The sequence below is a fragment of the Rhinoraja longicauda genome, chromosome 1 (genome assembly GCF_053455715.1).
Source record: "Rhinoraja longicauda isolate Sanriku21f chromosome 1, sRhiLon1.1, whole genome shotgun sequence".
Taxonomy (NCBI): Eukaryota; Metazoa; Chordata; class Chondrichthyes; order Rajiformes; family Arhynchobatidae; genus Rhinoraja; species Rhinoraja longicauda.
In genome coordinates, this window is record NC_135953.1 from 27069234 (window position 1) to 27083405 (window position 14172).

Here is a 14172-nt window from a genome sequence, read left to right on the forward strand (position 1 = left end):
CTCAACCTCAATCTCCCCAAAAATGGACATTAAACCACTTCTTTTGAATAAAACTGCTCAGTATTTTGTGGAAAACCGCACACATTTCAAATTTGCAGGATTTAAAATAAACAAACAAATTATGGTGCATTTTTGATTACTCTGAATAAAGTATTCCCCGCATTTTCAAAGGAATGCAAGGCACATGAAACCTAGAAGGCATTCAAAAGTGCGGAGTTCCTGGCACCCGATTGAGTTTCTCAGAAAACAAGAGCAAGGATTTGATTTACCTACAAAAGCCCGTGTCTTCAAACAGAAAGCACTGCAATTATTCACATACAACAAAATTACTGAAAATAAATTTACAGGCTTTAACCTCCAGCAACCACATAAACTAGTAATTTTTGCATAAAGTTCTCCACACACCCTTCGCTCACTATCTATCCCCACCCGACCTACCACCCCCCACCATCACCTTGTTTACAGACGGCTCTACAGTTAACTACTTGAGTACCATAAAGTGCTTTCATTACATAAATGACCACAATTTACACTGTTTCATGAATTATGAAAAAAAATCGGCGGGGAGTTTAACTGAATACTTTCTTTACAGTAATTTTTTTTCCTCCAACCACATAAATTATCCCTCATGTTTCTTAAAAAATGATGTTTTTTTTCCATATGTATACAACTTTTAGATCATTGGAAGGTTTTTTAGTTGGACATTTTAGTTGCTATAAAGTCCAACTACCAATTAACGAGCCACAAATTCACCGAGGGACCAATCACCTGGGAAGAGAGTTATTCCTCAAAGTCCATGCACGTAAGCATAATCAATAGAGTAAATTTGCAAGCATCAAATCATATCTTTGAGATTTATTTAATCGTATTTTAAGAATTTTAACATAACAGCAAATTATTGTAACTGCAAATTATTTATTTTTAAGATTGGCTCAGTCACAGTGGACCAAAGGGTCCGTTCCTGTGCTGTGCTGTTCTATGTTTCACATTCTATATACAATGTAGCAGCATTGCAGTCAAGATAAACACTTAAATCCTTCCAATTCTGTTAGAAGGGGCAATGTTATTTTAATCACTGAGGCTTTTGATCTGCAAATATACTACCTTCCTTAACTGTAAATAGAGTCAGAAATATAGCACAAGCAGGTCATTTGGCCCACCGTATATCAATCAACCTCCCTTTTACATTAATCCAACAATAATTCCTTTTTACTTTTTACCGTCATTCTCAACAATCCCTCTCAGATTCCACTGCTTACCTGCACAGTAGAGGCAATTTAGGGTCAACTAACTTACCAACTGGCATGATTTTATCCTGTGGGAAGAAACCAGAGCACACTGAGGAAACCCATGCCATCACAAGGAGAATGTGCAAATTCCAGGCACATAGTAACCAGAAATTAATCGAAGTCGAGCATTGTGAGGCAGCAGTTCTGTTCGTTGTGCCACTGTACCACCCAATGAATTAAGAGTTCAATAAAATAATTTGGAACTATTCAAATTTTAACATATTTAACTTTCAGCTTTTATCCACAACAATTTTGATCATGAAGTACTTTTTTTTCCGATTTCAGATCTCCTTGTGCCAATTGCTCACATAATCTCAGTCGCCAATCTCTCTTCAATTAACTGTTACCCACATTGCCTCACTCCATTGCCATGACCGCTGATCTAATCTACCAGCTCAATACTTTATCTGCACTCTTTATTGCAGGCTTATTTGTACTACTGCCTTTTTAGATCATGTTGACTTCCTTCCGTTTGATGATCTGTCTGTTTGCCTCACGCTGCCTTGGCAAGGCTACCTGGATAATCATGGATGAATCTCAACCAGATCACTCCCTCTTCTCCCCTCTTCCATCAGGCAAGAAGAACAAAAGTGTGAAAATGCATACCTGCAGAATCAAGGATAGTTTCTTCCCAGCGGTTATCAGGCAACTGAGCCATCCGATCACCAACCAGAGAGCAGTCCTGATCTACCATCTACCTCATTATTCTCTGAATACATTCAAGAGAGAGCTAGATAGAGCTCTTAAGGATAGCGGAGTCAGGGGGTATGGGGAGAAGGCAGGAACGGGGTACTGATTGAGAATGACCAGCCATGATCACATTGAATGGCGGTGCTGGCTCGAAGGGCCGAATGGCCTACTCTTGCACCTATTGTCTATTGTCTATTGTCATTAGGGACCCTCAGACTATCTTAAATTGGACTTCACTGGACTTTGTCTTGCACCAAAGGTTATTCCCTTTATCTTGTATCTGTACACTGTGGATGGCTTGATTGTGATCATGTAGTCTGTTCTCTGACTGGATAACACACAACAAAAAAAGCTTTTTCATGTACCTTGGTACACATGACAGGAATAAACTAAACTAAAAGTAAACTTTCCACTCATCACTTTAATTTCATGTTTCATGTGTTTTTATGACTGTTGGCATATCAATTTACCTCCTGGGATAAATAAAGTTTTATCGTATCATATCGTATCGTATATTCACCAGGGTATTCCTTGGGATGGAGCATGGAGTTAATTAACACTAAGGATCACCACCTCACATCCTGGATTCTGGACTACCTCACCAACCGACCACAGTATGTGAGAACAAAGGACTATGTTTCGGACAGGGTGGTCTGCAACACAGGGGTTCCGCAGGGAACAGTGCAAGCTCCTTTCCTGTTCACCCTGTACACTGCGGACTTCAGGCACAGCTCAGCAAACTGCTATCTACTGAAGTTCTCTGACGACTCTGCCATCGTTGGCCTCATCACAGACGACGATGACAGGGCGTACAGAGAACTGACCAGGGACTTCGTGGACTGGTGCCAGCGGAACCGCCTCCGGATCAACGCGGGGAAAACCAAAGAGATGGTGGTGGATTTCCACAGGCGCAGCCACATCCCCCCAACACCGGTGAACATCCAGGGAATGGGCAACGGGCGAGTGGACTCTTATAAGTACCTAGGTGTTTACCTTAACAATAAACTTGACTGGACCGAAAATATCAATGCACTGTACAAAAAGGGCCAGAGCAGACTTTACCTGCTGATGAGACTCAGGTCCTTTGGCGTGCAGGGGGCACTCCTAAGGACCTTCTGCAACACGGTGGTTGCATCGGCCATTTTCTATGGAGTGGTCTGCTGGAGCAGCAGCATCTCAGCAGCAGAGGGGAAGAGACTTGACAAGCTGGTCAGGAAGGCCAGCTCTGTCCTGGGTTGCCCCCTCGACTCAGTACAGGCGGTGGGAGAGAGGAGGATGATGGCAAAGATAACATCTCTACTGGACAACGACTCCCACCCCATGCAGGACACTGTCACTGCACTGAGTAGCTCCTTCAGTGACAGATTCCTTCACCCCAAGTGTGTGAAGGAGAGATATAGGAGGTCCTTCCTTCCCGCGGCTGTGAGACTGCACAACCAGCGCTGCCCCCAGCAGACCCAGTCAACAGACCAGTTACGTTTTTAAAAAACAGTAAATTATGACAATTATCCTTATCTTTATTTTTATTTATAATGAATGTCTCTTGCTATCCACTTTGCTGCTGTAACACTGCAAATTTCCCCAGTGTTGAACAAATAAATGAATAAAGGAATATATATATACACAGACTCCTATAAATATATATATATATTTATTTTTAAGAGGAAAGGCTTTAGCAGCTATGTCTGTATTCCCTGCAAAAGATGATGTTAAGAGGGGATATGATTGAGATATTTCCATTAAGAATATAGAGAAAATCATCTTTCCTCTAATCAGAATTGAATAAAACATTAATTTCGGGTAGGTTAGAGGGGCATATTTTCACTCAGAGGGTGGCAACTACCTGGAAAGCACTGTCAGCAGTGGAAGGAGAGTCACTGATAATGTGAAGTATCTCAGAAAGTACTTGAAAAATCAAGGCACATAAGGCTAGGGGCCAAATGCTGAAAGATGGGATTAATATGGATGGGTACCCACAGATCATCGTGGACATAGTCGGCTTAATGGCTTGTTTTCATGTTATCTGACTCAGTTATGACATTCTAAATGAATGGCAGTATAACTGCAATTAGCAAAACTGCAGAGAATGAATGAAATGACAAAGATATCAATATCTTCTGAAAAAGATTGCCTGATGTATGCAGCGATCAATATATTGATTAGCGAAGACATTCATGTTCTGCACTCTCCCAAATTAAGCTTCAGTTGTAAAGTTCCCATATCTGAACAGTTTCTCAAGTAAAAAACAATAGATAAAATCGTAAAGAGTTAATTAACACTGAGGAAGCAACCACATACACACAAAAGGAGTGAATATATTGAGAAGAGATGGTAATTGATAAGGAATTGGATCGAGGATTGGGGTGAAGGGGGGGGAAGAGATTTGATGTAGAACTTTGGATCTATAACGAAGATAGGCACAAAATGCTGGAGTATCTCAGCGGGACAGGCAGCATCTCTGGGTAGAAATGGATGACATTTCAGGTTGAGACCCTTCTTCACACCCCAGTCTGAAGAAGGGTCTTGACCCGAAACGTCACCTATTCCTTCTCTCCAGACATGCTGCCTGTCCCGCTGAGGTACTCCAGCATTTTGAGACTATCTTCGGTTTAACCCAGCATCTGCAGTTCCTTCCTACACATTTGGATCTATATCGCCTATTTCATCAATCTGAAGTGTTTAAATCAGAAACATCCTCTGCATATTGATTATCTGCCCTCCACTGAGCAGCAGAGTTCCTCTAGCACATTGTGTAGGAAACTTTGGATAGTTCCAACTTTAGATAGTTCCTCTGTCCCTCTCTTCCCCTCCCCCTTCCCAGTTCTCCCATTGTCTTCCTGTCTCCACCTATATCCTTCCTTTGTCCCGCCCCCCTGACATCAGTCTGAAGAAGGGTCTCGACCCAAAACGTCACCCATTCCCTCTCTCCTAGATGCTGCCTGTCCTGCTGAGTTACTCCAGCATTTTGTGATATCCTCTCGCACATTGCTTTTTAAAAAATATATCAGCTCCAGACCAACGTGCAGGATTGAGAAGGACTCCAGTTCTCTTTGAATTCTTGAGCATTTGAAATAGGCATTGACAACAGGAACATAGGGGGGGGGGGGAAAGCAGTACAGCACAGGAATGGACCCTTTGGCTCACAATGTTTGTTCCGGACATGATGCCGTTAAATTGAATTCATCTGACCGTACATGACCCATATCCCACTATTTCACTGCTTTCAACGTGCCTATCTAAAAGCCTCTTAAATGCCACATATCTGCATCTAAAAGCCTCTTAAATGTCATCATATCTGCCTCCATCATCACCCCTGACAGTGCATCCAGGGCCCACTACTCTGAGTGAAAAACCTGCCCTCCACATCTCCATTAAACTTTCCCACTCCCACCCAAGAGCTATGCCCTCTCGCATTGGTCATTTCCACCCTGGTGAAAAAGGTTCAGACTATCTACCCTATCTATGCCTCTCATAATTTTACATACTTCAATTGTCTCCCCTCATCCTCTGCCATTCCATAGAAAACAATCCAAGTTTATCCAACCTCTCCCAGTAGCTGAAACCCTCTAATCCTGGTAGCATTCTGGTAAACCTCCTCTACACCCTCTCTAAAGCCTCCACATCTTTCCTGTAATGGGGCGACTAGAACTACATGTAATACTTTCAATTTTGTGCGCAATTTGGAAAATGCACTCAACTTCCACTTGAAAGTTGATCACGTTGGGCCTTTATTAATTTGCATAAGCAGAAATCTAAAGTCTTCCATGTATTGAAGTAACAAGTCCTAGTAACTAAAGAACATTTTTTTTCATTAAAGTACGATCCTTAGTTTATCATTGAACGCACTAATGTCTAGATGTGAGTAGGTCTATTTAAAGCCACAAAGTGAACAATCGGTGCATACTGGTCAACTTCCTGGTAAATGAAATTATTTCATACGAAAAAGCCTTTCAAAACGTGTTTTGTAATGCCTGCATGTCAAAACAAGTGCAATTCGAACAGTTTAAGTAAACAAAGCAATTTTGACCTGGAATAGGTCCCTTTTTTTGCATGCTGGGTACATAAAATTAGAGAAAAAGAAAATTGGTACAAACATTGTATTGATTTATTATTATCACATGTACCTATATACAATTAAAAGACTTTTTTTTGCATGCTATTCAATAAACTCATACATGTGTACATCAGGTATTGTAAAAGAGAAGTTTAGTATAGTTCCTTTCTCCTCTCTTATACACCCACGACTGTGCAGCCAAGTACAAATTCAATTCAATCGACAAATTTACGGACACCACCGATGTGGATATAAAATAATAACGAGTCGGAATATGGGAAGGAGATTGAGAACCTCGTGACATGGTGTCAAAACAACAAATTTTCTCTCAATGTCAGCAAGATCAAGGAGATAATGATCGACCTCAGGAAGCGCAGCGGTAAACATACACAATGTATACATTGACAATGCCAAAGTAGTTTAGTTTAGTTTAGAGATGCAGCACGAAACAAGCCCTTCGGCCCATCGAGTCCGCACTGACCAGCGATCCCCGCACACTAGCACTATCCTAGAGACTATTTATACATTTGTACCAAGCCAATTAACCTACAAACAAGTACGCCTTTGGAGTGTGGGAGGAAACCGAAGATCTCGGAGAAAACCTACGAGGTCATGGGAAGAACGTACAAACTCCGTACAGACAAGCACCCATAGACAGGATCAAACCTGGGTCACTGGCACTGCAAGCACTGCAAGGCAGCAACTCTACCGCTGCGCCACCAAGTAGAGATGGTTGAAAGTTCCTCGGAGTAAATATCATCAGCAATTTGCCCTGAACCACGCATATCGAAACAATGGCTAAGAAAGCACACCAACTCCTTTACTTCCTTAGAAGGCTTAGGAAGTTTGGCATGTCCCCAACAACTCTCATCAACTTCTACAGATGCACTGTAGAAAGCATTTTATCAGGATGCATCACAACATGGTTGGGAACAGCTCCATCTAAGACCGCAAAAAATTGCAGAGAATTATGGACGCAACTCAGACCATCACACAAACCAACCTCCCTTTATACCACACACTGCCTTGCAAGGCCATCAGCATAATCAAGGACGAGTCACACTCTGGCCACTACCTCCTCTCCCCTATCTCATTAGGCAAGAGGTACAGAAGTATGAAATGCACACCTCCAGATTCAGGAACAGTTTCTTCCCAGCTGTTATCATGCACCGAACCATTCTATCAACAACCAGAGAGCGGTCTACCATCTACCCAGACGTCTCAACATTTGATTTTACAAATTCATAATTTTGATGTCCAAAATTCGGAATTTTGCATCAAAATTCATAATATGGCAATGATATCGTAATGCAACTTTTCAGCAAAAAGAAACTATGCACGCCAAATGCGCATACGCGTTGCACTATTATTCATGTGTGAAAATCGACTATTATTTCCAAAGTCTGTAGGTCTTGGACTACATGTGCAATGTCAGGCCTATCACGGTCAGGCCTAGCAGATATTCTGCTATTTATAGAAAGGTTATTGAACAGAAATACTTTTTACAACACAAAGAAAAAATTATTTTGTTTTGTTTTTTCTATTTTGCTTTTTCCTCACACATCCCAATTCTGTTGGTATTGAATAAAAGAACAATGGTCATAAAATGTATGACTAAGTTATGAAGAAAGCGTTTCATTTGCTGCGCATACCTCATTTCATTGAAGACATACTTGCTTCAGTGGTCTTCAACAGCAAATCACAACGGTCCATGACCCCCACCTCCCACCAGACCCCCACCCTACCCCTAATTTCATTGAAGACATACTTGCATCTGTGGTCTTCAATAGCAAATCACAACGATCCATGCCCCCCCCCTCCACTCCCCGCTCTCCCACTCCCCCACCTCTCCCCACCCCCACTCCCCTCCCCCACCCCATCCCCCCCCATTCGCCCACCCCGTCCCCTCTCAACATCAACAGGCCTCACGCTAGGCGGCGAGGCCAGGCCAGGGTGAGGCCCGACAAGCAGCAAGGCGAGGGCAGGCGAGCGGCTGGGCGAGGCGAGGCCAGGCGCGCGGCGGGGTGAGGCCAGGCCAGCGGCAGGGCGAGGCGAGGCCAAGTGAGCGGCGGGGCGGGGCGAGGTGAGGCCAGGCGAGCGGCAGGGCGAGGTGAGTCGAGCGGCGGGGCCAGGCCAAGCGAGCGGCCAGGCGAGGCGAGCGGCGGGGCGAGGCCAAGCAAGCGGCGGGGCCAGGCCAGGCGAGCGATGGGGCGAGCCAGGCGAGCGTTGGGGCGAGCCCAGGTGAGCGGTGGGGCCAGGCCAGGTGAGCGGTGGGGCCAGGCCAGGTGAGTGGTGGGGCGAGGCCAGGTGAACGGTGGGGCCAGGCCAGGCGAGCGGTGGGGCAAGCCAGGCGAGCGGTGTGGCGAGCCCAGGTGAGCGGTGGGGTGAGCCCAGGTGAGCAGTGGAGCCTGGCCAGGTGAGCGGTGGGGCCAGGCCAGGTGAGCGGTGGGGCCAGGCCAGGTGAGCGGAGGGGCCAGGCCAGGCGAGCGGCAGGGCCAGGCCAGGCGAGCGGCGGGGCGAAACCAGGCGAGCGGCAGGGTGGGGCGAGGAGCAGGGTGTGTGGCAAGGCATGAGCTTTACGGAAAAATGTGAGGCAAATTCGGAATGGTGGAAATTAAATAAGAAAGCAGAAACTTTCCGCCAAATTCAGAAGGGTTGGGTGGTCTGTCCACCTCACTGGAGACCCTCGGACTGTCTTTAATCTAACTTTACTGGACTTTATTTTGCACTAAACGTTATTCCCTAATCTGTACTCAATGGATGACTCGATTGTAATCAAGTATAGTTTTTCCATTGACTGGTTCGCATGCAACAAAAGCCTTCACTGTACCTCCGTACACGTGACCATAATCTAAACTAAGAGTGTAGAATAGTGTTACAGCTGTGGAGAAAGGGATGGAATAAAAAGTACAAGGTCGCCAAGAGACAGGTTGAAAAATTGGGGAATTCATCCCTGGTAAGAGAGGTCCATTAAAGAGTCTGATTATAGTGGGGAAGATGTGCAATTCCTAGAAGGAATCAAACAATAGCAGGACATCCTAGAAGTTTGAGATTTCAGCATGTCATAGAAATATAGAAACATAGAAAATAGGTGCAGGAGTAGGCCATTCGGCCCTTCGAGCCTGCACCGCCATTCAATATGATCATGGCTGATCATCCAGCTCAGTAACCTGTACCTACCTGCCTTCTCTCCATACCCATACCCCCCACATCTAACTCCCTCTTAAATATAGCCAATGAACTGGCCTCAACTACCTTCTGTGGCAAAGAATTCCATAGACTCACCACTCTCTGTGTGAAGAAATGTTTTCTCATCTTGGTCCTAAAAGACTTCCCCCTTATCCTTAAGCTGTGACCCCTGGTTCTGGACTCCCCCAACATATAACAGGTATAACAGGTATAACAGAGCTTTATTTGTCGATCGGTACCGAAGTACCGAACGAAACTACATAGCAGTCATAGAAAAAAAAAAGAACACAAGACAAATAACCCCAACACAAACGTCCATCACAGTGACTCCAAACACCCCCTCACTGTGATGGAGGCAACAAAACTTCTACTCTCTTCCCCACGCCCACGGACAGACAGCTCGTCCCCGACCGACCCGCACAGTCCCCGCACCGGGCGCTGAAACGTCCCGCGGCCGAACCGGGCGATGAAAGGCCCGCGACCAAGCCTTGCGCAGCTAAGTCCTGTGGTCGAGCCGCACCGGGCGATGTCAAGTCCGCAGCCGAGTCGCACCAGCGATGAATAGCCCCGCAGTCGAGCTGCACCGGGCACTGTTAAGCCCCGCAGCCGAGCTGCACCGGGCACTGTTAAGTCCAGCGGCCAAGCCGCACCGGGATGTAAAGTCCAGCGGCCAAGCCGCACCGGGATGTAAAGTCCAGCGGCCAAGCCGCACCGGGGATGTAAAGTCCAGCGGCCAAGCCGCACCGGGATGTAAAGTCCAGCAGCCGATCCGCAGCGGGCGATGTTAGGCCCCGCAGCCGAGCCGCACCCCGCGCCGTGAGGAAGAGAAAAGTCCCCCCCCCCCCCCACACACCCACCCCCACCCACCCACACCACCACCCCCTCCCACACATACACAACCAAAAAAATATATATAAAAACCATCCCAACACCGACACACAACAAAAAAAAGACGGACAGACTGCTAGTCAGCCGCTGCCGTTAGGCGCCGCCACGTGAGATCAATCTTCCCGCATCTAGTCTCTCCAACCCCTTAAGAATTTTATATGTTTCTATAAGATCCCCCCTCAGTCTTCTAAATTCCAGCGAGTACAAGCCTAGTCTATCCAATCTTTCTTCATATGAAAGTCCCGCCATCCCAGGGATCAATCTGGTGAACCTTCTCTGTACTCCCTCTAAGGCAAGAACGTCTTTCCTCAGATTAGGAGACCAAAACTGCACACAATTCTCCAGGTGCGGTCTCACCAATGCCCTGTACAACTGCAGTAGAACCTCCCTGCTCCTAAACTCAAATCCTCTTGCTATGAATGCCAACATACCATTCGCTTTCTTCACTGCCTGTTGCACCTGCACGCTTGCTTTCAATGACTGGTGCACCATGACACCCAGGTCACGTTGCATCTCCCCTTCTCCTAATCGGTCACCATTCAGGTTATACTCTGCTTTCCTGTTCTTGCCGCCAAAGTGGATAACCTCACATTTATCCACATTATATTGCATCTGCCATGCATTTGCCCACTCGCCTAATCTATCCAAGTCACTCTGCAGCCTCCTAGCATCCTCCTCGCAGCTAACACTGCCACCCAGCTTCGTGTCATCCGCAAACTTAGAGATGTTGCATTCAATTCCCTCGTCCAAATCATTAATATTCACTGTAAATAACTGGGGTCCCAGCACTGAGCCTTGCGGTACCCCACTAGTCACTGCCTGCCATTCCGAAAAGGACCCGTTTATTCCTACTCTTTGCTTCCTGTCCGCCAACCAATTTTCTATCCACCTCAACACTGAACCCTCAATACCTTGTGCTTTAAGTTTGTACACCAATCTCCTATGTGGGACCTTGTCGAAGGCCTTCTGAAAGTCCAGATATAACACATCGACTGGTTCTCCCTTATCCACTCTACTAGTTACATCCTCGAAAAATTCTATAAGATTCGTCAGACATGATTTGCCTTTTGTAAATCCATGCTGACTTTGTCCGATGATTTCACCACTTTCCAAATGTGATGCTATCACATCTTTAATAACTGACTCTAGCATTTTCCCCACTACCGATGTTAGGCTAACTGGTCTATAATTCCCCGTTTTCTCTCTCCCTCCCTTTTTAAAAAGTGGGGTTACATTAGCTACCCTCCAGTCCTCAGGAACTACTCCAGAATCTAAAGAGTTTTGAAAAATTATCACTAATGCATCCACTATTTCTGAGGCTACTTCCTTAAGCACTCTGGGATGCAGCCGATCTGGCCCTGGGGATTTATCTGCCTTTAATCCATTTAATTTACCTAACACCACTTCCCGACTAACCTGGATTTCCCTCAGTTCCTCCATCTCATTAGACCCCCGGTCCCCCGCTATTTCCGGCAGACTGTTTATGTCTTCCTTAGTGAAGACAGAACCAAAGTATTTGTTCAATTTGTCTGCCATCTCCTTGTTCCCTATGATCAATTCACTTGTTTACCGACTGCAAGGGACCTACATTTGTCTTAACTAATCTTTTTCTCTTCACATATCTATAAAAGCTTTTGCAGTCAGTTTTTATGTTCCTTGCCAGTTTTCCCTCATAATCTATTTTCCTTTTCCTAATTAAACCCTTTGTCCTCCTCTGCTGGACTCTGAATTTCTCCCAGTCCTCTGGTATGCTACCATTTTCTGGCTAATCTGTATGCTTCATCTTTTGTTTTAATACTGTCCTTGATTTCCCTTGTTAGCCACGGATGCACTACCTTTCCTGGTTTGTTCTTTTGCCAAACTGGGATGAACACTTGCTGTAGTTCATCCATGCGACCTTTAAATGCCTTCCATTGCATGTCCACCGTCAACCCTTTCAGCATCAATTGCCAGTCTATCTTGGACAATTCACGCCTCATACCCTCAAAGTTACCTGTCATTGAATATTCTTTCGAACTTCTACAGGTGTACATCAGAGAGCATAAACATAGAAACATAGAAAATAGATGCAGTAGTAGGCTATTCGGCCTGTCGAGCCAGCACCGCCATTGAAAATGATCATGGCTGATCATTCAAAATCAGTACCCCGTTCTGGCTTTTTCCCCATATCCTTTTGCCCTAAGAGCTAAGTCTAGCTCTCTCTTGAAAACATCCTGTGAATTGGCCTCCACTGCCTTCTGTGGCAGAGAATTCCACAGATTCACAACTCTCTGGGTGAAAAAGTTTTTACTCATCTCAATCCTAAATAGCCTACCCCTTATTCTTAAACTGTGACCCCTGGTTCTGGACTCCCCCAACATGAGGAACATTTTTCCTGCAACTAGCCTGTCCAATTCCTTAAGAATTTTATATGTTTCCATACGATCCCCTCTCATTCTTCTAAATTCCAGTGAATACAAGTCCAGTCGACCCATTCTTTCCTCATATGTCAGTCCCGCCATCCCGGGAATTAACCTGCACTCCCTCAATAGGAAGAATGTTCTTCCTCAAATTAGGATACCAAAACTGAACACAATACTCCAGATGTGGTCTCACCAGGACCCTGTACAACTGCAGTTGGACCACCTTCTCCTAAACTCAAATCCTCTCGCAATGAAGGCCAACATGCCATTGGCTTTCTTCACTGCGTGCTGTACCTGCATGCTTACTTTCAGTGACTGATGTACAAGGACACCCATACTGACTGGTTGCATCACGGCTTTGTTCAGTAACTCGAGCAGCCTGCAGAAAGTGGTGGACACCATCCGCCCCATCAGGGCCACTGACCTCTCCACCATCGAAGGGATCTACAGGAAACCCTGCCTCAAGAAGGCACCTAATATCATCAAAGACATACGCCACCCTGACCACACGCTCATCTCCCTTCAAGAAACATGTACGGGTGTTGAGAACCACGACTTGCAGGTTCAAGAACAGCTTCTTCCCTGACACAATCAGTTTCTTGAACCACCCTGCACAACCCAATCTTCACACCGAACCACGATAAATCTTGCACTATTAATGGTTGCCCTATGTACTTTAACTTTTGCATTATCTGTCTGATAAATTTAGAATAACTGATAGATCAATGTATATTTATTGTAACTGTTGCTGTGTTCAATATGCCTGCACAGAGTCATAGAGTGATCCATCGTGGAAACAGGCTCTTCACCCCAACTTGCCCACACTGGCCAACATGTCCCAGCTACACTAGTCTCACCTGCCTGCGTTTGGTCCATATCCCTCCAAACCTGTCCTATCCATGTACCTGTATAACTGTTTCTTAAACGTTGGGATAGTTCCAGCCTCAACTACGTCCTCTGGCTGCTTGGTCCATACACTCACCACCCTCTGTGTGAAAAAGTTACCCCTCAGATTCCTATTAAATCTTTTCCCCTTCACCTTAAATCAATGTCCTCTGGTCCTCAATTCCCCTACTCTGGGCTCTCGGCAACTGCAGAAAGTAAGACTTTCATTGTCATATCCGGTGTATATAACAAATAAACACTCTTGATCTTGATTTTGATCCCTCTTGATCTCAAAATTGCATATTTAGGAAAACTGTACTTTTCCACATTCAGTATTCAACTTATTTAAGATGATGTCAACAATTGTATATATTTAAATGAGAGGAAGATTTCACTGGTGCTGAAAGTTTTATTTTTAATTATTTAATGACTGCAGCAAGCTACTTTGGAGTCCCTTTATGTGAGGTGTGATACTGATACATTGTTGGATGCAAAAAGAATAAAGTATTTCCTTTGGGGTATTCAAATGCTTCCAAAATAAACACGTCGGATCACTGAATCACTAAATGATAATTATAGTAAAGGAATATTAAATATAAAATGAATTAAAATATAAATTGAACTTTAATTTAGGGAGTTGACACAGTACTTATGTTAAAAACCAATATAGTTAATTTACAATTAAAGGTTTGGATTGTTAACGATTTGTAAACTGTATTTATTAAAGTGTACTTCTTTGCCAATTGGTTTTAACTGCATCACAATCCATTTTACA

General features: G+C 44.8%; 1 protein-coding gene across 14 annotated transcripts in view; it reads right to left on the minus strand.

The window, feature by feature from the left end:
• Positions 1 to 14172, minus strand: part of tcf4 (transcription factor 4) — a 544855-nt gene that overhangs the window by 344951 nt on the left and 185732 nt on the right. The window contains exon 1 of one of the 14 annotated variants that reach the window (XM_078422994.1): positions 1297 to 1321. The exons of the other annotated variants lie outside the window; for them this stretch is intronic. Coding sequence (XP_078279120.1) covers positions 1297 to 1306 — 10 coding nt within the window. The 5' untranslated portion in view covers positions 1307 to 1321. Of the gene's footprint in view, positions 1 to 1296; positions 1322 to 14172 lie in introns of those variants that run through there. 14 annotated transcript variants of the gene reach the window in all.